Source organism: Antennarius striatus, chromosome 2 (assembly GCF_040054535.1).
Source record: "Antennarius striatus isolate MH-2024 chromosome 2, ASM4005453v1, whole genome shotgun sequence".
Lineage (NCBI taxonomy): Eukaryota > Metazoa > Chordata > Actinopteri > Lophiiformes > Antennariidae > Antennarius > Antennarius striatus.
In genome coordinates, this window is record NC_090777.1 from 21,917,501 (window position 1) to 21,943,188 (window position 25,688).

Here is a 25,688-nt window from a genome sequence, read left to right on the forward strand (position 1 = left end):
TTGGAGAAGTCCAAAAGGAGGACTGGAATTCACTCTGTTGTTCGGTATGGTGAGGCAAGAGCGCATGAACCAAAGAGGGCAAAAAACAATGAGGACAGCAGTTAAAAGGTAAATGACCATCATTTTTATTCTTTACACTATTCTTTGTTTTTTACTTTGTGCATAACTCTCATTTATTGTGTAATCAACTAATTGTAACATGTATTTGTTACATCTTTTGATGCATTTTTATTCTTTCTAAAACATTTATGTCTGAATTTTGGGGGGCTTGGAACAGATTGGGGTATTTGCATGGAAAATTTGTCTCTACTTATGAAATTTCTTCCAGAACCAATTAATTTTGTAAGTAGAGGTACCACTGTACATGTAAACAATGAAGAGCAGATGTCACTGTCTTTTCAAGCAGCTGTAGCTAATGTTCTTACAATTAGTCAGCTCTGCAGGTAACTTAAACACATCTGCAGCCAGCATCTAAACTGATGTTTGCATAGATGTTACCAACACCAAAGCTAATGTTATCATGAATGAAGGCAGTGACGCATAAAACATCAACCTTTGATGACAGACAACATTTTAAGTGAGACGTCGACAACATCATGAACGCAACTATGTTATTTTCATGACAGGTGAACTCCAGAATCTCCACATTTAAGTTACAATAAATAGAAGTTAGTCACACTAACCTCTTGAAGCAACCTGTGTGAGATGTAAGGAGGAAGAGGAGGAACCTTCTTCATCAGGAGGAGATTTCCTGAGGGAACGCAAACGCAGACACATATTAGACCATGTTTGCCAAGGAAAACCACATAAGTTAGAGTCATCTGAGAAGACAAACTATTTGTTTGTGTCACATGTTAGTTCATTGTTGACAGACACAGATGATGCTTGATCGGCTGATCAAACCTCCAATCAGAATACGCCAGTGATCTGATTGGTCCATTCACATTAAGGCCTTAGATTCAGTTATTGTCTGATGTTCTATGTAGATGATTCTGCTCTATATATACGAGGACACTATTCACACTAGGTGGTTTCATTGGTTCATTGGTGAGAAGTTTTCATTTTTCGCTCAACCATAATCCCAGAAGAGACAATAAACCTCTGAGAGATGCCGACAGGAGAGAACGAGACCAACAACAGCTGTTGGCCATTAATGATTAATCATTTATCTCATGTCTTCTCATAAACAACACAGAACAACTAATTAAAAATAGTTTGGAGAGCCATCAGCATGAAGGCAGCAGGACAGATGGTTTTCAGATCCAGAACAGTTCCTGGTTCCAGAAGTTAAGGAGCTTCACTTCTGGTCTGATGTGGATTCAGGATCTGACTCCTCAGTGCCCCCTTGGAGAATTTGGTCTTCACTTCTAAAATCATCTCAATCTGTTCCGTGTCCTAAAATATCACATTTTGTGATTTTTAAAAAACATTTCATTAAAAACTGCTTGCAGCAATTTTTAAGTCTGGTTTTGTCCCCTGACAACCTCTTTAATAGCGACCTTTGTTTACTGATTCTATTTTAATTTCCCTCCAGTCCTGAATGATTCTGCAGCTCATCCATTTTTTAAGTCTGAAACAAAGAGTGTGTCTTCTTCCTGAACCATTTCAAGTGTTTTGTTCATTTTCATCACCATCTGCCTCCAAGGTCAACCGTGAGGTCAAGCAATGAATCACTTCCTGTTTGTCTGCCAACCTTACGATGCGTTAATGAGCTGCATAGATTTTATAGCCAATCAATCATTGCAGGTATTGATGGATGATCTATAGACTGAGGAGCTTCTCATCTGTCAACGTGAGCACAGCAGCTGATCCCCCACCCCCACCCCCACCCAAACAGCCCCCCAAACGCAACTCCTATGGCAACTGGAGACAAACCAATAGTTACTAAACTGTAGATAAACCAGTAGCAATTGGAGATAGACCACTAGTAGCGGGAGCTTGACCACTACTAACTGGAGATAGACTAGCAGTAACTGGTGACAGACCAGCTGTAACTAGAGATAGACCAGTAGCAACTGTAAATAGACCAGTGGCAATTGGAGATAGACCAGTAGTTACTGGAGATAGATCAGTCGCTACTGGCGATAGAGAAGTAGTAACTGAAGAAAGACCAGTAGTAACTGGAGATAGATTAGCAATAACTGGAAATAAACCAGTACTAAGTGCAGATATAATAGAAACTATGAACCCCACCACCACCCCACTAGTGGATTTAACCACTGAAGCCCACACAGGATAACACTGGGTCAGTCAGCAGATTAGGCCGGCTGCCTTCATTCACTAATCTGTGAGTTAATCTGGTGGTTGTAACATTACAGAGCTGTAATCTGCATATATAGAACACACATTTAGCCATATGTGCAGCATCTCTGAGCCTGGACCCAACCTCCACATTCCCAAAACCTGTTTAAAGAACCAGTTTGGGTTGAGTGAGGAGGAACATTATAACGACCGTGATACACTCTCCACAACAATTTATTCAAGCCACGGATTAATTCATCAAATGTTCCATATTACTGTTATTATATTTGTTGTTTTTGTTGATGGTGATCATGATGATGATAATGAATTATTTTCTCTGTAAAAAAAGACTCCAGTCTGGGAGAGAATGTCTGCCCACGCAGAAATAACAGCATACTGGTGGAGTTCCAGTTTGAGTCACTGGATTGTGGGAACATGAACAGACCAATCAAGGACCAGTCCAACGAACAGGTGTGTGTCAGCATATGTGTTTCTATGCTGGTGTGTTACTGATGGCTGAGACAGCTGCACTCAGCAATTACACAAACACACACACACACACACACACACACACACACACACACACACACACACACACACACACACACACACACACACACACACACACACACACAGACACAGCAGACACAGACTTTACAACAGCCTGTAATTTGAACATGGGGGGTCTTAAAGAAAAAGGCCTACATTAAGATAAAATGTATTTGTACTACTAAGAGAAGTGTTACCTTCAGTAGAGGCACGCTGTTTTCCAAGCTTAGCACAAATACATGAAACAAGGAGAAACTTAGCTTCAGGTCTTATTGTCAACTGGAGACAATGACGTTTCTGAAAATCAAACTAGTTTTCTACTTATTGAATCAAATAAACAGTTTTGATTAAAATATAATGTCATCACGATAATGAGGAGTTTTAGGAGCTGAGACATGTGATAGAACCAAAGATTAAATTAAATCCAGTCATACACTGCGGCAGAATCCGCAACACCGACACTGTCTGCAGTCAATAAAGCTTTTTGAATGAATTCAGTCTGTCATTTAGTCGTCTTCACTGGTACACTGTGTTTAAATAGGTTCTCTCTGTTGAAGTCTGACTCTTCATTAACACCGTTCACCCCAAGCCTTTCAATGGCAGTCATTTAAATTCAGTCCTTTTGTTCAGCCGGTCTTTGTCAGCTAAACTCATCTCACTAAAGACACCGTCGACGGCTGGCCTTCAATAAAGATGGCTTCCCAGCAACATCCCTGATAGAATAAAGTTCTGCTTGTTTTTTAATTGCCTGCAGGCCTTGACCACAACACATCAGTTGATCTGAACAGACGTCACTGAGGTGAAGACATGAGACAGGACAGGCGCATCCTCATCTGGCAGGAGAAGATAAAAGCTCATAATTAATAGAAATCCACAAATTCAGGAGATTAATAATTCGACATTTAACTGAAAAGCAGGCATAAATTGAAAAAGGGCTGAACTCTGAAAGTTCTTTTATTTTATATTAACAATTGGTCGAGTTAATTGAGAAACTTAATGGAAATAAAACAGAGTAAGTCACATTTTTCATTTTCAGGAAGCGCATAAACACGTCATTCAGGTAAGTCAGGTGCAATACTTCTGTAGGAGCCAAAATGAATGTTTGTTTACATGACCACATATACTGTTATGTTCTGTTTGAGCTATATCCCAGATTCACCCCCATCTAGTGGCTGGACTGGAGCACAAAGGTCTAGTCATCCTACCTGGAGGGCGTGGCCGGAGCAGGAAGACACAGTCTTTGACACTCAAGGCATAACCTCCAAGCTTTAGATTAAGACTGCTCCTCCTTTGTAAAATCTAACTTTATCAGTGCAATCCTTATTTGAATTTAACATTTGATCTTATGGGCTTTTGAATTAATTTAAGTTTGTGATAAATCTTGGTTGATTTTTTGCTACAAACGTTTGTGGACCTTGGATCATTTTGGACTGCTAGAGAGTCAGACCAATTGTGTTCATAGGTTGAGAAGTACCTTTACTTTAAATGCAACCAGTTTGTAGATAGGACGACCCACCTCATCTAATCATAGACTCTTCATAACTCAGATCACTGAAGCATCATTAGCCATCAAAAATATATAACTGTTTATACAAACCTATTTACAAATCAATATTCTTTATGCAAATACCTATTTACATTTATATATTAGGACAGCAGAGTTTGTGTACATGTTTGGATGTTCTCCCACTGGCTCTTCTTGATCTATCTGCCACTCTGAGTCTGTCTTCCTACGTGTCCAGTTTTGTATTTCCTTTTTCACCCCAACTGGTCAAGGGAGACGACCCCCCACCAAAGAGGAACTGCCCCAGGTTTCTTCCCAAAGGGGAATTTTTCCTGGCCAGTGACGCTTCATTCACGCTCTCAGTCGCTCAGTTGGCTTCCTCCTTTTCTCTGACTTTGTGAAGCACTTTGAAGCACGTCTGGTGTGATTCAGCGCTACATAAATAAAGTTGACATAAGCTACTTATAGATCTATGTACAAATGCCGCTGAGTCAACAAATTTATCATGAGGTCAGCACAGAGCGGACTTAACCAGCCAATGCTACTGGTGAGGGTCCCAAACATTATGAGACCCACTGTAACATTAGTCAGTACAAAAAAAAATACTGTAATACCCAGAATGCTTCTGTTCTATATTTCCATAAGTTCTGAGTGGGAATATTTTAAAAAGCTGCACAGAATTTCTGAGCTTCAGGCTGCTGTGGCCCCCACAGACCCAGCCAAGACTTCCCTGGGGTGGACGGCCTCAGGACCGGTGGAATCTCTCTGCTGTCTTACCGACTGTAAAGTTGACTCTAAACTGTCCAACAGAGAAAAGAAAGACAGGAAGTCACTGTTTGTCACAGGAAGTGTGTTTCAGTCTGAAGCTTAGGACAGGATACACACACACACACACACACACACTCACACTCACACATGCAGAGACCAAACAGTCAGAGCTGTGGATCAAGGGTTCAACTGGTCTGAGTTCTAGTTCTGACCTGGGATTTAACTGGCTTCTGGTTCCTCAGGCATTCTGACATCAAACAGAATATTTCATCTCAGCCAATCAGGAACACACTCCAGTATTACTGCATTTCTGAGGTCCCTGTACTTGCTGTCAGCTACAGTCATTACCATGGTTACCACAACCATCTCCATGGTAACCTCCACCATCACAGGGACCCGCCTGACTTAAACTGTGAATGCAGTTTTATTCCTCTAGGTAATTGCAGAGTAGGATCTGAAACTGCACCTGGTTCTGGATTTAAACCTGGTTCAGAGAATGCAACTACCGGTAAATCTGGTCATGAAACAAAACCTGGTCCTGACACTAAACCTGATCCAAGGACTAAACCTTGTCATGAAACTAAACCTGACCTGACATGACCCGTGGCAGACAGTCAGTCAGCTGGTAGAAACACTTCGACTTGAAAAAACTTCGTTCGACATGTGAGTTCTAGATTTAGAAAGATAGAGCACAAGTAAAAAAAAAGAAAAAACTCCAAAATAGCAATGATATCACCGTGTGTGTGTGTGTGTGTGTGTGTGTGTGTGTGTGTGTGTGTGTGTGTGTGTGTGTGTGTGTGTGTGTGTGTGTGTGTGTGTGTGTGTGTGTGTGTGTGTGTTGTTGGGGCGGGCTCTACTGGGACCAATCCAGTGAAACCAGTTTTCTTTATGGATTATTAATATCACCTAAGGCAACACACAAGCTTGGTGTGTGATCTGACGCGCGTGCACGCGCGCACACACCCACACGCACACATACACACACACACACACACATACACACACACACACATACACACACGGGGAAGGAGGAAGAGGCAGGAGGAGGATGAGGGAGGGAGGGTTGTTCTTTAGGGATGGGGTGAGATCAAAGACGCCTCGTTCACATTGAGTAGGTTACACCCTAATCCGTTAAGTCCCGCCCCCTCTGCGTCGTCCCAGTCAATCAGTCAGGGTCCAGTTTACTGGTTCCAGTTTGTTATAGAATATTTCCAGCAGTTCCTTCAACATGGATGTGTGTATTGATGGATGGATGGATGGATGGATGGATGGATGGATGATCGGCTAAGACTTTTCTTTTGTTTTATCGTTCAGAAATTGTTTGAACCTTCTTTTATGTTGTTTGATCTGTTTTATTTTTATTTTTTAAATATATTATTTTTAAATAATATTACTAATAATATTTAAATATTTATTTTAAACAGTGTAGTTACTAGTCCGGGTTGCTGGTGTGAGCCCAGTTCACTTTGACTGTGATAATAAAGTACAGCACATTAACACCGTGAGGGTCTGGTGGGGATTAAACAGTAATCTGGATTGAGGCGTTCAGATTACTCAAATGGACATTTCATTTAAATAATCTTCACCCCATGGATGTTAGTGATGATGATGATGATGATTTCACTACATCATTAAGGTCAAGCAGTGCTTATAATTTAAAATTTTTAATTTCTTAATTTTAATTTATTTTCTATTTATTTTTGCAAAGACAGAAAGGTGAATCTTTATTTAAATTGCAATTTATTTAATTCTTAAACATTCTTATGGTTGGTCACAGGCATGAAAATCAGTTATTAATATAGATAAATGATTTTGGTTAGTCAGCACAATGAATCTGTTCTGATTTTAATTTTACTATCATTTTAAATTTTAAGATATTGTGGTAAAATTGTTTAGCTCAAAAATTGTTCAATAAAAATAAAAATAAAATAACTTTGTGTAAAAATGAAAAATAAATCAAACAAAAAAATGTTAAAATCAAGATGCAGGGACACCTTGGCTTGCAACATTTCAAGTTACGTCGTTCTCAATTATGCATCGTTTTTCAAAAAATACATGGAAAAATAAAAATCCAGTTTACATCATTTTACAGTACTTATAATAACAATATTTCCCGTGCTTGTTTTACAAGCTCAAATTTTTTAAAATTTTTTCATTCATTCATAAATAAAAGATCTGCGGTGTATCGTAAAAAAAATTGTGCTATATTAAAAGATAAACTGCATTTATTTGTAAACTTAAAATAGATTTGTATTAACCATATATTATTGAAAATACATTCCTAAATAAGCTGCAGTACAGAGCTGGGAATGGTTATTTTCACTTCAATTGGAGACAAGTTAATTCCAGTTATTGCCGAAGGGTGAGGTATAGTTAGACTACACTTCGTAGCACCTCATTTCCAAAATAATTGGACATTTGACATTCAAATATCTAACTGAAAGAAAACATTTTTAATGTTGACATATTCCTTTGCTTTCTGTCCTTTTTAAATATGAATCAGTGACAGACAGGATTCTGTGATGACATCACCTCCACATCAGTGAGGTCTCCACTAACACTGATACGTTCAGGTTCTCAATCGACATTGTTTTCTTCAGGAAAGACTTCACTTATTTCAGAAACACAATGAAACCACATTCTGCATGTTTGACAACAGCAGAGCTCAGAGGTCAGTTAGTCCAGACTATCACCCACTGACGTTTGTAAAATTTGACAAAGGAGACTTGACCTGAACATTCCACTTTTACACGACAGCAGTTGTTCTGTGGAGAACACAGAAGGAAACATGACTCAATCCTGACTTTAAGAACCTGCTGACAATTTTTCTGTTTCCACATTGAAATGTTGTCTCTGTGATACTTTATTTAAACAGTGTTTTATTGACAAGGCACATTGACTGATAAAAACTTTTATTGCATAGCATCCCAATATTTGGAAATGGTAGTTCAACTGCAGATTGACGAAACTTTCTGTCGGATCCACATTTGATAAAAACATCAAATTACAGGCGTTCAGAACCTCACCAATAAACATGGACATGATCACCTTATAAATGAAATAAAAAGCACAATAAAATATTGTGGCTCCAACTGTTTGACCAAGTCAGCATTTAACGGGGTCCCATCCTGACCCAAAACCATCCTTTCAGCAAGCTCAGTATTTTAACCCTGCTGCTAAACAAAGTTGGACAACCAACACTTGAGAACTTGAGAACATCAGTGGACCACATCAATAACAGACCTGATCTGTTGGTATGTAGCTTCCTCTGTGTGTGTGTGTGTGTGTGTGTGTGTGTGTGTGTGTGTGTGTGTGTGTGTGTGTGTGTGTGTGTGTGTGTGTGTGTGTGTGTGTGTTTTATTTTGTAGGTCACGTGATTTACACTTTCTTTATGAAATGTCAATAGAGGTGACTTCTGTTCTAAGTGTGTGTGTGTGTGTGTGTGTGTGTGTGTGTGTGTGTGTGTGTGTGTGTGTGTGTGTGTGTGTGTGTGTGTGTGTGTGTGTATTGGAATGTCAGCTATTCAAGCTGCGGGCTGGTAAACTGCCAGTGCAGGACAGAACCCACTCACGCTCAATACAAATACAAATACACACACACACACACACACACACACACAGACACACACACACACACACACACACACACACACACACACACACACACACACACACAGTTGGAACTGTCATAAAACCAGCAGAAGTTGAGTAACCTTTTGATATTAAACTGGAAAACAGTGCGAAACTCGTTTCACCAGACTTCACTATTAAAACCTCTAATTTAAACCGCCCGACGTCATGACACGCCGAGGCAGGTTTGACGGCTGCTGAGACTCAAACCGTAGATTTGAGTCATAAAGGTGACAGCACATCAAACAGCTGAAGCCGAACTAAAGACCGGGACAGTCCGGCTCTCAGAATTTATTCGTTCGTTTCTTTCTGGCGAAACAAGGCAAAAAAAAAACGAAAAGATTTTAAAAAGACGTATTTTTAAAAGGAGTCTGGTGCGCGGCTGTCAGACACGCCTGACTCTCACGCTGCTTCCTTCCTGCAGCTCGGGACAAGTTGGAGACGCAAAACGGGGGGCGGTGTGATCCGTGTCGGACTCACCTGAGCTCGGCGGGCTCCTCAGAGGTCCGACCAAGTCCAACCGGTCCGGTAAAGTACAGAAACCCGAAGAGAGTCCGGGAGACAGAAAGCAGCACGATCCGGACCGAGAGCCACACAACAGGTCCGACACAGACCCCGCCCCGCTCCGCACGGCTCGGCGAGGCCATGACGTTCCTCCCGGAGGAGAACCAACAACCTGCTGTCTGGCTCAGAGGCTCCCACAGAACCTCCACGACACGATCGATTATTGACACTGACTTGACACACACTGATTCAGAGTGGTTCGTAATTAGAACTGCGAGTTAAATGATTTTTTTTATTATTGTTAATTTGTATTCTGCATACATTTCCTTTATAGTTCATTATGGTGATTATAGGTGGAACACTTTATCTGCTTTTCATTGAGTTCTCTTATTACAACACACCCTCCTGACGACCTCTGGGCCCCCAACCCTTGTTTTGACAATGACTGAAGTAATCATTAGTTAGTAAAAAAGTAATTAGTAATCATTATGTTCAGTATTTTATTGATACTGTTTCCAGAGGCTTCATGACACAAGTTTCTCTTTATTGCCGAGACCAGTCTGCCCAGTTCAACTGGATTTAGATTCATTTCTACCTAATTCAGATTTGATTCAGATTCTGATTAAATGACACAATGAACAGATTTGGAGTCACATCAGGTCTAGCTTGAGATCCCAATTAAGAGCACCTTCCAATCATAGAATCAATGCCTCTGTAATAAGAAGATTTAGTAATCAATGTCTAATCAACATCTTAATGATTCAATGTTTTGATCTTTGGATGTTACTCAGAAGACTTCTGCTTTATTTTGAAAAGACAAAGCCCAACATTTATGTTTCATTTCCTTCTGAATGATCACAGTATCATCATCATAATCATCATCATCATCATCATCATCATCACCATCTTCTTCTTCTTCTTCATCTTCTTCATACAGAGCGCAAATAAAACCTTCAGGTATGAAAGCTTCTGTTCTCCATCAATAAAGATATTTCTATTAAATCTCTCCAGCAGCAGTTTGACATTCATTACAATTCAAAGTGGTTCAATGAAGTTTGGCCGTCGCCATGACGACCTGTGACCTGCATAAACAACGTTATTCATAACAAGATGTGTCATCTTTCATCAAACAATTAAAACAATCGCACAGGAAAAAGTTTGTCACAATAAAAAGAAAAAATACTGAAGATGATGTAATAGTAATACTACCAATAATAGTACTGATAAATGTACTATTAATAATAATAATAATAATAATAATAATAATAATAATAATAATAATAATAATAATAATAATAATAATATAGTTTCTGGTGTTACAGTGAAATGGCCACACTACATTCTATAAAAATAATAAAAAACAGTTAAAGTCAAGGTCATCCCATCTCCATGGTAACCAGTATAAACATCACTCTGTGTCCTCCCCCTCCCTCTCTCCTAGCAGGAGACACAATTCGGCCAGCCTCTGTTGCATCCTGGGAATTCCTGACAGCTGATTCTCCAGACGTAGCTTCTCCTCCTGACCACACAGAAACAACATTGATGTCACGCACACAAAAAACGTGAACACAGATTTTCATGAAATCCCTGTTTAGGTTTGGGGTCACTCTGAATGCTTTCACATTTTGTAATGGGTGTGAATTACAGGAATTCCCACTTGAATGGGAATGGTGACATCGTTGTTGGTGAAGTGACGTCATCATTAGAGTGGGTGACATCATCACAGTGTAAGGGCACTGATCAATCATCTAAAGTATAAATCTCTTCTTTAAATTTTGCTCTCTACCTCAGGTTTTCGTCTGCATCCATCATGTTGTGAAAAAGTAAAATTTGTGTTGGTGCTAGCCATGTTAATCTGGAAGTTAACACAGGTACACTTCCTGTTCAGGGAGGAGCAATAGGACCTCCAACCAATGGACTCATCAGCTCCCATTTTAACTGGTTGAGAGTCCCTTGAAGTTTTTCCTTCTTTTACTTCTCCTCAATGATTAAATTATAAGGAGCAAAAGTTTGGCATAAACTAATCTGAACTCAACATATTTGCGTGACTCAGGACTGACGATTAATGGTAAATGCTGGAACTATACTACGAATTTTGAATTTTAATATCTTCTTCTTTTCCTTTCGGCTTTTCCCTTCAGGGGTCGCCACAGCGAATCAATTGCCCTTCATTTGAATTTTAATATGATTATATATTTTTATTCTTATTTTTTGCACAGAAACATGCTTTCATGTCCTTTCAATGGTTTTCTAGTAATTTTAAGAGCCCAAGATTTGTCGCAGACAGACGTTATGTCGAGTGAAATGACGCAAACTTATTTTTTGTGTTGTTTTTTTTTGATAACCAACGCATTATCGAGAATGACATAACTCGAAACAATCTGTACCTGAATTTCATTTTATTTGAGTTGTTTTTATCTGCTGTTATTGTTTCTAGTAAGTTTTAGGGAATGTTACTTTTGTTTTTAGACTAGTAATGGCATTTAAATGACCTCAAATGGCGACTATAGATTAAAATTTAATAAATAACAACTTACGAACCATTCAATTTATGAACAACCTCTCCAAACCAATTATGTTCATATGTTGAGGATCTGTAACAATAATATTTTTTGTCCACACAAACAAAATTTACAATTTACTTAATAAATTAAATTTTTTTCAGTCTAGTACTGTAGTTGATTTTAAAAACAGACGTTATGATGTTATTCCTTGCGTTCTTCAGTAAACTAATTCAAGTGTATATACAGTAGAAACCATCACAGACTTCTTTAGCGTTTGATTTAACCACCAGCACAGACCTGTAGAGACAGACGGGTGGAGGCATCGAGAGGTTCAAACCGCCATCCTCCCTCTCCGTCAAATTGGAGCAGATGAGAGTGGTACTTCCTGTTTCAAAGAGAACAGAAGAAGAGAGAGGTGTCAGGGTGTGGCTGCTCATATCAGCTCAGGGCTACGCTGCCCCCTGCTGGTTAAAGCTTCTGTTAAAAGTCAGACTCCTGAGTGTATTTTACTGTATATGATACTATTATCAATATTACACTCTAGAATATTATCTATTCTATATAGGATGCAGACATGTCTACACATAAATTAAACATTAAAATAATTAAATACAATCAATATTAATAAATCTTGTCTGCAAACACGCGTGTCTGTGTGTGTGTGTGTATGTATGTGTGTGCTGACCACAGGGAAGGTCTGTGCGTGATTGACAGCAAGGCTATCCCTGCATCCTTTGCCGCCTGGAAGATGTTTCCCTCCACGTCGATACTAACGGCGCTCGTACACTCATCCAATAGGGCATACCGAGGGCTGGGCAAGCGACATTCATACGACAGACAGAGAGAGAGAGAGAGCCTGTTACAGAGATTCCTCACACATATTCTTCTCGTTTTTTGGCGCTGCACCAGTGTTGATGTCAGAGAACCGGTTGGCATTATTCTTTCTGATTCTTCCTGGACCGCTCACACTCACTCTGGAGGCATTATCTTTATAAGTTAGCTACTGAAGGCTTATAGTCATTAGCTGCTAGTTGCTAACAACCCAACAGTTACCGGTGGTAGAACATGCGAGCCATCCCCATCCTCTGCTTCTCTCCTCCAGACAGGACGTCCTTCCAGTCGCTGACAGAATCCCAGCCTGACACAAAACACACAACATGACAGCCAGTTTAACACTAGACTGTTAGTTAACGCTTGTCTGCTGACCAGTGAACATTATTCTTCTGACTAGTTAACACTAGTCTGTTAGGTGGTTAACATTAGCTAAATATTGTTAACAATGTTTTGTTTTGAAGCTCCACAAATGTTTTACAGATAAAGAATCTTTGTCCAAAACTTCCTTTGAATATTGATAACACACACACACACGCACACACACCTCCTTCTCTATCAAGGATGTAGACCAGGTGGACGGTCCGAAGTATTTGCTCCAGGTCAGAATCGGACACTCCTCTCTGGACCATCTCTTCCACTGAGTCTGGATAGATCACCTGGTCTCTGAGGGTTCCCTCAGACATGTAGGGCCTGGAACACACATACACACACACACACAGAACCACATCACCATGACATCACCGCTACAGGATAGACGCCTGGTTTAGGAGTGTTCTTTTCAGGTCCCATTTATTGTCCCCTGTTAGAACCATCAGATTTGGTTGGGGGGCCAGAATCGTCAAGAACGTGGTCTGTTCAGTAGGAGAAGTAATAGTAGTACCTCTGTGGAATGTAGAACATGTGCTCTGGTTCTGGTCGGTACAGGACCCCTCCATAAACGGGCCAGAGTCCGCTGAGGATCCTGAACAGAGAACTCTTCCCACAACCGTTTGGACCAGTGATCAACACATTCATGCCTTCATCCACCTGACAGAGAGAACACATGTGAGAACCTCCTGAGTCCAGGAACTACAGTAGAACAGAAATCCATTCTGGGTCAGGTATCAGGGATGACATCATGGATCCACATCGAAGAAGCTGAGGAATCTGGGAGGTCGTTTTTTTACAACTGAAAACCAACAAGCAGCGTTAAAACCACCGCCAGCAATGCAACTGCGAGACTATTGCAATGAACCAATCACAGCGCACAGAGGTCAAAGGTGGTGAATCAGACATCAGAGAGCCGTTTCATCCGCGTCCATCCTGTCTGCTTCCTTCATCAGCGTCTTCCTCTCGTTCTTCAGCTCAGAAATGTCACTCCATAATCCCTCTATTGTGTGTGTCAGAACACACACACAAACACAGCATTTCAGTAAATGCTAATGGGGCTCTGACCTCTGACCCTACTCCCAGACGGGTGAAGGAATGAGAGAAGAACAGATAGAACTGATGAAAACCAGATAGATGAGAGCAGATTGGGGCGACTGCACTGAGCATGCTCAGTGGAGAGGTGAAGTCATCACCGTCCCTCGTGAGCATGTTCATTTCCGACAATGTGATTTGTTTCATGCTTATCTCTTCTGGGTCATTGATAGACAGGCAAAGATCACATGATGACAACATGTTCGACACACATGACACGACAAGCTGATCTCGTGTCCCATTCAAGAACACCGTCCCCATGGAGGAAGAAATGCAAACTAAAAGAAAACAGGGACAAATCTGTTCTACTTTTGGACATATCAACCCTCTTTTAAACACATTACCATAACAGACGAACAAACCGATGGTGACATCACTCTAGTGTGTGTTAAACCTCTGAAAACACCCGGTTTGTTAAGTCTGAACCCCGGATCAGTAACCTGGCTCAGTAACGTCAACATAGGCAGAACCACAACAGAACCAACATGAAGAACATGCGACTAGACTCAGAAGAACATGAGCATGTGTACTCTGGATGACATCATCATCATGGAACCTATCACTGATCAATTATATGACATGTATGGAACCATTTAGTGACTCCAGATTGATGACATCACAGGTCACAGTGGATAGCGCTGTTGCCTCACAGCATGGTCGTGGGTTTGATGCCACCCAGAGGCGTTTCTGTGTGGAGTTTGTTCTCCTCGTGTCTGGGTGGATTCTCTACAGGCACTCCAGTTTCCTCCCGCCTCCAAAGACATGCACCATGTAGACAGGTAGCAACAAACTGGCATGAGTTTGTCTCTCTATGTGGCCCTGTGATGAACCGGCAACTTGTACAGGGTTTACCCTGAATTTTCACCCTATGTCAACTGGGGCAGACTCCACCATAACCCATGTATAGGTTCTGGATTAACAGCTCAAGATAAGAGAATTACGGATTGTCTTGTCTTCAAGAAAACGGTTCACTGCATGAGCGACGCTGCCCCCATGTGGTCGCCCACTAACATGGCACCGCTGACTGTTACCTGAATGTTGAGGCTGGAAACCACTACATCTCCAGTTGGTGTGATGATTGGCAGGTTCTCACAGCGAATCCCTGTCTCCACGCTGATCACACGACCTACACACACACACAAACACACACACACACACACACACACACACACACACACACAGACACACACACAAACACACACACACACACACACACACACACACACACACACACACACACACACACACACACACAACAATGTGTCATGTTTGATGATGTCAGGTATTACAGCATTGATTGATTCTTACAACTCCCTACCTTTGATCTCCAGAGGACCACTGACTCGCTGACCATGCTGGATGACTCCTCCTCTTCCTGTTGACTCCTCCTCATGGTCTGCCGACCGCCGATATATTCCTTTATTCACATCTTCAAACACGCCCAACATCTCAGAGACCCGAGAAGTATAACCCGCCAGCTCCGTCACCTGAAGACAAACACAAACAGGAAGTGAGAAGGAGCCTGAGGAGCCACATGAGGTCTAAACAGGAAGTGGAGCAGGAGTTATAGAACAAGGAGGAAATTTAACAAGGAGAGATTAAAGAGGAAACAGAGCAATTAAACAGCAGGAGGAATAAAAGAGGGTGGGTTAAGAGGAGTTAAAAGCAAGGAGTTAAAGGAGCAGGGGATGTGCACCTCCTTGTATGAGCTCATGATTCTCTCCACAGCATCGGCGGCGGCATTGAGTAGATTTCTGGCCATGGTGAAAGCCTGCGTCCTCTCACTAACCAACTCCTCCTCCTTCATCAGAATGGCAGCTTGCTTTACTTCCTCAGAGTCTGATGACATCACAGGTCAAAGGTGAAACAGGTTGATAAGTGATGACATCACCAAGAAAATCAGGAGACTTAAAAGTAGTTTATGGTTCAACTTCATGGGGATTGCGGTAACAACCAATGAAAATCTTGCACAAGTATGTAGGGTGTGGCCTAGGATGACGGAGACACATAATGAACTTCCAGGTTATTTCATCCTTCAAACAGAATAAAAAAATCATTGCTCTAGGCCACACCCCTAAATGCAGGTGGAAGATTCTCATTGGTCATCGCCAATGTAGGGGATCACTGATGGGAAGTGTATGAGTTCTAACATGCTCATCTTTATATCACTTGTTTAAGTGAGTATCTCTTAGTTCATCCTTTGAGGCACCGCCAAGGCGAAACTGGGCACTTGACACAAGTCTGTACAAGCAGATCCTTAAATATTCTGTTGGGTTCTGTTTCCTATTGGGATAGGGTAGGATGGCGGCGCGTGCACAGGCAGCGGTGCCTCTCTCTCCCGCTAGAGTGGTTCTTTCATGTTTTTTTACTGCCTGTGGGTCTGAGAGGACTGTAATTTCATGTGCTGTATGTCGTGCATATATGGTACATTTTTATTTTGACAATAAAGTTGACTATGACAATAAAGATAATATCCTGACATGTTTTTTGTTTTGTTTACCGTACTGGGAGTATCCTGTGGCAGTGATGATGGGAACAGCAACCATCACCAGGCCGGAGGCGCTCCATACGTACTTCATCAAGAACTGCTCTAACATGATGTACCACAGACGCTTCAGCAGGATATGATGGATCTGAGAGGACAGAGAGCTGTAGCTCCTCTGGAGCTGGGCCATCTCCACCTACAAATCAAACACACCCAAAGTCATTATTTGACACAGAGACATCTCTGTCTGGAAATCAAACATGTCCACATTCATCATCATTAAGGCAGAGACACCTCCACCTGCAAATCAAACACACTCAAATGCTTTACTGTGTTGATATTATAACTTTAATTTAAAGTGTGATTGCCAGAGTTTTAGCCATTAGGGTGCGTTTGTTTTACCTTATGTCCTCCGTAGAAGGCGATCTCCTCGGAGTTGGCGATGATGCGGGAATGCATGTACCTCAGATCTCCTTTCCTCTTTGCTTCTTCAGCCACTAGCTTCCCAAATCGAGGCGAGCAGGAACGTAGGACTTTGGCGGTGACTACGACCAACAGGCCGGCAATGACGGAGGGCCATGTGGTGTTGGCGCCTGCAGGAGGATGGTCACATGGTAAGCAAGACTGTTTCTCACAGATGACATGCCCATTTCCTGTCAGTCTGTTGGAACACAGCGAAACACACACACCTTTGGAGTGAGCGGTCCGGAACAGAGTGTAGCAGGTGACAACTACGTCCAGGATGGGTTTGGTGAGGTTGGAGTAGAGATGGGCGACAGAGGCTGAAAACATGACGATGTCCTCAGTGAGGGACTGATCAGGATTGGACAGACGTCCATCCATGTTACTGACGCGGTAGTAAGTCTGCAGAATGAACAAACGTCAGTGAAATAACAACAGTGTGGAATGTTCTAGAGCAACGGTGAGAATCAATGGCCACTGTGTTGACTGGAGTAGGTGTGTTTGTGTGTGTCTTACCTGGTTGGTGAAGTACAGCTGGTAGGCGTGGTCGACTAACCGGCCTCTGAACCTGAGGCTCAGCTGACCCTCCAGAAATCTAATGGCACTGTTGATGAATGTTGCAGGAACGGCAACTAGGAGCCACTTAGCGAGCTGCAGCATGAAGGCTTGAGGATCTTTCTGGACAATGCACTTCACTATGACACCTGGTAATCAATAGCATTGATTACTAATCACACTATCACAACTACAAATCAATAGTATTGCTGACACGCTGAACAATCCTGCTCTGACTGACCGTCCAGTCCAGCAACATAGATGGACAGGAAAGTTCTGGATATAAGCGTAATGGAGTGCAGGACCAGCAGGCCAATTTCTGGACACAGTAACCGTGGAAACAACAGCTTTAACAGCTGCGTCAGTCTGAGGATGAAGTCTCTGTTGACTGACGGAGACCTGAGGACAGAGTTACAAAGAGGTTCAAGTCAGGTTTAACTCAATATTAAATCAGGATCATTTCAAGTTTAATTCAAGTTAATTCAGTTTCAAGTCAGGTATAGCTCAAGATCAAATCAGGTGTGAGTCAGGTTCGAATCAATTCTAAATCACGTCAGGTTTAACTTATGTTTAAATCAGGTTCTAGTGAGATTTAAATCAAGTTTAAATCAGGTTCAAGTCAGACTTAACTCAAGTTTAAATCAGGTTTAAGTAAGGTTTGAGTCAGATTAAAGTTAGGTTTAAAATAAGCATAGTAAAGTTCAAGTCAAGATTATGAAAAGTTTAAATCAAGGTTAAATCATGTTAAAGTTAATAATATTTTAAATGTCCCATATTATACTTTTTTAAAATAATGTCACACAGCTGACAGATGTCCAACATCACTGCATTTGAAATCTATTGCCCCAAACAGATTTGTGGTCTTAATGTTTGTCATTGAAGATTGTGTGTGTTCACTATGATGCTGAAGATACACCATATTTGGATACACGCAGCAACTGAGCAGTTTTCAGTGTCTATCTCTGTCAGGCGCTGATTTGAAACGTGACATTCTTAGGACTACAGTCAGTACTTGACCCATTTGTTTTACAAATTCTAGGATTTGGTAGGGTTATGTATTGTATATAGAGACCTGGAAAAATTTGTTTTTCATAATAGGACCAAGTTTGGAAAAGGTTGGAATCACACTTTCGTCTGGTTAATCTGGACAGTACCTGGAACACAAAGGTTCTTTATCCTGCTGTCAAAATTTAAACCTGGTTTAAACCATGAGTGAGTCGGGTGTAGTTAAGTTTAAATTGTGTTTAAAATGGATTTACGCTGAGCCAACTTTCTGATAGGGTTTACTGCAAGTTAAATGGATAGATAGATAGATAGATAGATAGATAGATAGATAGATAGATAGATAGATAGATAGATAGATAGATAGATAGATAGATAGATAGATAGATAGATAGATAGATAGATAGATAGATAGATAGATAGATAGATAGATAGATAGATAGATAGATAGATAGATAGATAGATAGATAGATAGATAGATAGATAGATAGATAGATAGATAGATAGATAGATAGATAGATAGATAGATAGATAGATACTTTATTAATCCCGGAGGAAATTGCATGATGATGCTTATCAGTGAGGATCACCTGTTGTTCTTCCTCTTCTTGTTTTCACCATTGTTGTCAACACAGCTGGAGGAGGATGTGCTGACCACACCTGAGGACACACCCAGCTGTTTACCTGCTGCACTCCTCTAAAAAACAAACAAAACAGCAAGTCACCTGTTGTGTGTGTGCGTGTATGCATGTGTGTGTGTGTGTGTAGATAGTCTAGTTGTGTGTCTCACCTGGATCCTCCTCCATACGTACGGTGAAAATCTCTTGATTGCGTAGGCAGTGACCAGCACGGCCATCAGCTTCCTGAGTTTTGAGCTCCGCCTCAGCTGAGCTGGCAGCTTCTGATAGGTCAGTTGCATGCTGACAGGCAGATTACAGCAAACCAATCAAAGGATGGTATGGTAACAGTCCAAACTAGTGGTCCACTGTGGACAGCACTCTGTGATGACGTCGTCATGGAAACATTATGACGTGTTCCACCTGCAGTGACAGGAGACCAGCTGTAAGTCAAACCTCCATCCATCCATCCATCTTCCTCCGCTTATCCGGGGTCGGGTTGCGGGGGCAGAAGCTTAAGCAGGGAAGCCCAGACTTCCCTTTCCCTAGACACTTCGTCCAGCTCCTCCGGGAGAATCCCAAGGCGTTCCCAGGCCAGCCGGGAGACATAATCTCTCCAGCGTGTCCTGGGTCGTCCCCGGGGCCTCCTCACGGTAGGACATGCCCTGAACACCTCACCAGGGAGGCGTCCAGGAGGCATCCTAACCAGATGCCTGAGCCACCTCATCTGGCTCCTCTCGATGCGGAGGAGCAGCGGCTCAACTCTGAGTCCCTCCCGGATGACCAAACTCCTCACCCTATCTCTAAGGGAGAGCCAGGACACCCTGTGGAGGAAACTCATTTCGGCCGCTTGTATCCGGGATCTCGTTCTTTCGGTCACGACCCACAGCTCGTGAGCATAGGTGAGGGCAGGAACGTAGATCGACCGGTAAATCGAGAGCTTTGCCTTTCGGCTCAGCTCCTTCTTCACCATGACGGACCGATACAGAGTCCGCATCACTGCAGACGCTGCACCGATCCGCCTGTCGATCTCCAGTTCCATCGTACCCTCACTCTTGAACGAGTCCCCGAGATACCTGAACTCCTCCACTTGGGGCAGGATCTCATCCCCACTCCACCCTTTTCTGACTGAGGACCATAGTCTCAGATTTGGAGGCGATGATTCTCATCCCAACCGCTTCACATTTGGATGCGAACCCCTCCAGTGAGAGTTGGAGATCACGGCTTGATGAAGCCAACAGCACCACGTCATCTGCAAGAAGCAGAGACTACTGAGGCCACCAAACTGGACACCTTCAATGCCTTGGCTGCGTCTAGAAATTCTGTCCATAAAAGTTATGAACAGAATTGGTGACAAAGGGTAGCCTTGGCGGAGTCCAACCCTCACTGGAAACGAATCCGACTTACTGCCGGCAATACGGAGCAAACTCTGACATCGGTCGTACAGGGACCGAACAGCCCTTATCAAGGGGTTAGGTACCCCAAACTCCCAAAGCACCCCCCACAGAAACCCCCAAGGAACATGGTCGAACGCCTTCTCCAAGTCCACAAAAGACATGTAGACTGGTTGGGCGTACTCCCATGCCCCCTCAAGGACCCTGCGGAGGGTGTAGAACTGGTCCACTGTTCCACGGCCAGGACGAAAACCACACTGTTCCTCCTGAATCCAAGATTCGACTTCCCAACGGACCCTCCTCTCCAGAACCCCTGCATAGACCTTGCCAGGGAGGCTGAGGAGTGTGATCCCCCTGTAGTTGGAACACACCCTCCGGTCCCCCTTCTTAAAAAGGGGGACCACCACCCCAGTCTGCCAATCCAGAGGCACTGTGCTCGACGTCCACGCATTGTTGCAGAGGTGTGTCAACCAGGACAGCCCCACAACATCCAGAGCCTTTAGGAACTCCGGGCGGATCTCATCCACCCCCGGGGCCCTGCCACCGAGGAGCTTTTTAACCACCTCAGTGACCTCAACCCCTGAGATAGGAGAGCCCGTCTCAGAGAACCCAGACTCTGCTTCCTCATGGGAAGGCGTGTCACCGGAATTGAGGAGGTCTACGAAGTATTCTCCCCACCGAGTCACAACGTCCTGAGTTGAGGTCAGCAGCGCCCCATCCCCACTATACACAGTGTTGATGCTGCACTGCTTCCCCCTCCTGAGACGTCTGATGGTGGACCAGAATCTCCTCGAAGCCGTCTGGAAGTCGTCCTCCAAGGCTTCACCGAACTCCTCCCACGCCCGACTTTTTGCCTCAGCAACAACCAAAGCTGCATTCCGCTTGGCCAGCCGGTACCCATCAGCTGCCTCAGGAGTCCCACAGGCAAAAAAGGCCCGATAGGACTCCTTCTTCAGCTTGACAGCATCCCTTACCGCCGATGTCCACCAACGGGTTCTGGGGTTGCCGCCACGACAGGCACCGACCACCTTACGGCCACAGCTGCGGTCAGCCGCTTCGACAATGGAGGCGCAGAACATGGTCCACTCAGACTCAATGTCCCCCGCCTCCACCGGAACGTGGGTGAAGTTCTGCCGGAGGTGGGAGTTGAAACTCCTTCTGACAGGGGATTCCGCCAGGCGTTCCCAGAAGACCCTCACAATACTTTTGGGTCTGCCAGGTCGGACCGGCATCTTCCCCCACCATCGGAGCCAACACACCACCAGGTGGTGATCAGTTGACAGCTCCGCCCCTCTCTTCACCCAAGTGTCCAAGACATGCGGCCGCAAGTCCGATGACACGACCACAAAGTCAATCATCGAACTGCGGCCTAGGGTGTCCTGGTGCCAAGTGCACATATGGACACCCTTTTGCCCGAACATGGTGTTCATTATGGACAGTCCATGACGAGCACAGAAGTCCAATAACTGAACATCACTCGGGTTCTGATCGGTAGGGCCGTTCCTCCCAATCACGCCCTTCCAGGTCTCAATGTCATTGCCCACGTGAGCATTGAAGTCCCCCAGCAGAACGATGGAGTCCCCAGTGGGAGCGCTCTCCAGCACCCCCTCCAAGGACTCCAAAAAGGGTGGGTACTCTGAGCTGCTGTTTGGTGCATAAGCACAAACAACAGTCAGGACCCGTCCCCCCACCCAAAGGCGGAGGGAGGCTACCCTCTCATTTGGGGTGAACCCCAAAGTACAGGCGCCAAGCCGGGGGGCTATAAGTATACCCACACCTGCTCGGCGTCTCTCACCATGGGCAACTCCAGAGTGGAAGAGAGTCCAACCCCTCTGGAGAGGACTGGTACCAGAGCCCAAGCTGTGTGTGGAGGTGAGCCCGACTATATCTAGTCGGAACTTCTCAACCTCACACACCAGCTCGGGCTCCTTCCCTGCCAGAGAGGTGACATTCCACGTCCCAAGAGCCAGCTTTTGTAGCCGGGGATCGGATCGCCAAGGTCCCTGCCTTCGGCCACCGCCCAGCTCAGAGTGCACCCGACTCCTATGGCCCCTCCCACAGGTGAGCCCATGGGAAGGTAAGGTAAGTCAAACCTGTTCACAAACAAACTGGATAAAGAGTCCAAGATGTTTGTTTCCTGACATTTAAACCACATCCTGTATGAAACCAGATTCATGTTTGATCATATTTGCTCATCAGGGCATACCTCGAAGTAGCTACCTATCGCTCTGCCTCCCTCTGTATTTCTATTTGCATGCCTACAGGCCCCTGGTGTGTGTGTGTGCGCGAGTGCGTGTGTGTGTTTCTGGGACCTGTACACACACATATATATGCATGTTTAACAATATAACATGAGTGAGAAGATCCTTTCCCCATTGGGGCAAAAAAACTTCATTTCTTCTTAAATATTTATGATGTCATGCAGGATTATAAATCTAGAGGGTGTCAGGTGACTGGTGCAGAGAGACTGCTGGCAAAACATGTGAGCGTGTGTGTGCTTCTGCGTGCAGTCGACCTCTAATTGGCTTGTATGACAGTGACATTTCTTTTGTGGTTGAACTTCAGTGAAAGACTAAAGTAAACACATCGCCATCACCATCATCATATTGATCATCATCATCATCACTCCGAGCCAATCAGAGGAAGAGTAGCTAGTTCTCAGATCCTCTGGATCTTCCTCTTCACAGCAGGACTTAGATGCCAGGTGGAGCTGCTCAGATCTTACAATCCAAACCGCTGGAACATTCAAAGGATGTGGTTTTAATAATAGCATTGCAATTATTTTAATTTATCATCATTGTTTATCCTTCATTGTTGTTTTAATCCTACACTCTGATTGGTTGCAAAGAGTGAAAGTCTGAATAAAGCTTAATCGCTACCTCTGTCAGATCATTGACCCTCTCTGGTCCAGAGAGCGCTGGACGATTCAGTCCAGAGAAGAACGCTGGGCCCCGTTTTTTCCACAACACAAATAAAGTTTGACATTCAAATTCAAAGTGCTGTGTATGTTTATGTACAACTACAAAACTACTGCAGTACTACAACTTTATTACAGCACAAAAACAACACTACTACTGCACTACAGCACTATGCAGGACTCCTGCTGCACTACAATAACACTATTACAGTATTGCAATAGTATCACTACAATACTACTACAGTACTAAAACACTACTAAAGTAGTTCTGCAACACTACTACAACACTACAGAGGTACTTTAACAGTACAGTACTACTGAAACACTGTTACAGTATTGCTACAGTATCTCTACAATACTCTTACAGTACTATAACACTACTGCAGTAGTACTGCAACACTACAACACTATTATCACTTTACAACACTAATAAAACACTACTACAGAAGCACTACAATACCACTACAACACTTTTGGACTACTTCAACATTACTACAGCACTGCTACAACACTACTCCTGTACTACAACATTACTATAACAATATTACAATACTACTATAGTACTACTACTACATTCCTACATCATTACAGTAGTACTACAGTATTACTACAATAATACAACACTACCGCAACACTCTTATCACTTCAATACTACCACAGTAATAAAACACTACTACAGTAGTACTATAATACTACGACAACACTGTTAGACAGTACTACTGTACTAAAACAATACTACTACAAGACTATTGCAATACTAATGTAGTATTATTACAATACTACTACAGTACTACTACTACTCTACTACAACACCATTACAAACTGCAGTGTTACTACAATATCACCACACCAGTACTAAAACACCACTACAGTACTACAGAGGAGTACTTTCACGTCACATCACGTTCTTTGAGAGTCGATGAACTTTAAAGCGGATGAGAGGCTCGTGACCGACCGGTCCGACCACCGAACCACAGCCAATGACACCGTTCACACTAGCGGCGGTGACGTCACCCAGTTCCGACTCCTATGTTAGCTCCGGTTACCGTTAGCTTCTCTACGCGTCCCCCGTGTTGTCTTCTGCTAACGGGACCCAGCGAACGGTCTGTGGACCACCGACCCGGTCCCGTTGCTGTCGTTGGTTCCTCCTAGCGTCAGCTGCTGCCGTACGGGCGCGGGGCGGGATGGACGCGAGATGCTAACTGCAGCTAATGGCTAACAGGAACTTCTCTGATGGAAACATGAAAGACCTCAAAGTTGCCAGTCCAGTGGGTTTAACCTGATCTGAGATCTGCTGTGAGAACTGCACATCGCTGCTCCGCCTTCCTCTACGCAGTTCAGCTGTGCTCAGATCAGTTCTAGCACTCGAATCAGTTTTTAAATCAGTTTGATGTCGGTGAACAAAGTTCGTCGTGTTTACCTGAAACGAAGGGCCGCGTTCCAATCCTGACGTCATACTTCCTTCTCTCCTTCACTCCTTCCTACACACACCATACTTCTCCTCCTACCTCTCCTTCTGCTCTTCCTCCTCCTCCTCCTCCACCTGAACTTTAAGTCTTTTCGGTTCAAAGTTGTTGTAAATATCAGATCATTTTATCGATTTATTCTGTTTAATGGAAACACGGCTGTCCAAGCAGAATACGTCGGAACACGTTTAGCGTTAATAACTGAACTCCTCTTAAGTTTCATCAAACAGATGACGTAATTTCATCAGATGACGTATTTACTGATGGTTATTATGATGAATGCATGACAAGCGGATTCTCAGAGTTTGTTGAATTTAATAAATTGATCACTGCATGTGGTTTTGTCGGACCGACAGGCCTGAAATAAAGGCTTCATCTATACGCCGACGCGACCTGTGTGTGTGTGTGTGTGTGTGTGTGTGTGTGTGTGTGTGTGTGTGTGTGTGTGTGTGTGTTCAGGGTCTCCGTGTTTCCTCAGCACTCAGCTGAATAACCTTTTGTCTTTTTGCTCATTTCTTACAAGAGGCTTTCTGAGGATTTTCCACCTTCCCTTCACGTTGATGACGATGACGTCACGCAGGTGCCCATTTAGGGCAGCCAAGTTCAGACCCTCATGACCAGGGGCCCATTCCAGGAAGCAGGGTCAACAAACACTAACCCTATGAATGTACAGTAGATATGGATGTGTTTTTGTTTCTCTCTGTTGGCTGAACAAAACCCAGCTGTTAATCTACTCAGCTGGATAAAAACACTGAATGAGAAGTATGAACTGAAAGTCAAATATGATTAAAACATC

General features: G+C 43.2%; 2 protein-coding genes across 4 annotated transcripts in view; both read right to left on the reverse strand.

The window, feature by feature from the left end:
* Positions 1–9,288, reverse strand: part of plxnb3 (plexin B3) — a 45,745-nt gene extending 36,457 nt beyond the window's left edge. Inside the window, exons 1-2 of the mRNA XM_068336889.1 lie at positions 9,172–9,288; positions 684–751 (exon numbers count right to left, since the gene is read on the reverse strand). The gene's annotated coding sequence lies outside the window, so the exon portion shown is untranslated. The remainder of the gene's footprint in view (positions 1–683; positions 752–9,171) is intronic.
* Positions 9,289–9,976: 688 nt separating this feature from the next.
* abcd1 (ATP-binding cassette, sub-family D (ALD), member 1) lies at positions 9,977–24,956 on the reverse strand. 3 transcript variants are annotated; one of them, XM_068336918.1, is made up of 17 exons: positions 24,847–24,956; positions 19,289–19,538; positions 19,089–19,195; positions 17,738–17,895; positions 17,458–17,645; positions 17,169–17,343; positions 16,882–17,072; positions 16,495–16,675; positions 15,691–15,833; positions 15,313–15,481; positions 15,026–15,120; positions 13,414–13,559; positions 13,078–13,223; positions 12,753–12,837; positions 12,385–12,510; positions 11,997–12,084; positions 9,977–10,714 (listed from the first exon to the last, which is right to left on the reverse strand). In XM_068336918.1, exons 2-17 carry the CDS (start codon positions 19,415–19,417, stop codon positions 10,604–10,606), a joined length of 2,238 nt encoding a protein of 745 aa, XP_068193019.1. In that variant the 5' UTR covers positions 19,418–19,538; positions 24,847–24,956; the 3' UTR covers positions 9,977–10,603. The 3 variants fall into 3 exon arrangements, with proteins under 3 accessions (XP_068193019.1, XP_068193011.1, XP_068193028.1); XM_068336910.1 differs by lacking the exon at positions 24,847–24,956 and adding an exon at positions 24,473–24,840; XM_068336927.1 differs by lacking the exon at positions 24,847–24,956 and adding an exon at positions 23,106–23,219.
* Positions 24,957–25,688: the final 732 nt, after the last annotated feature.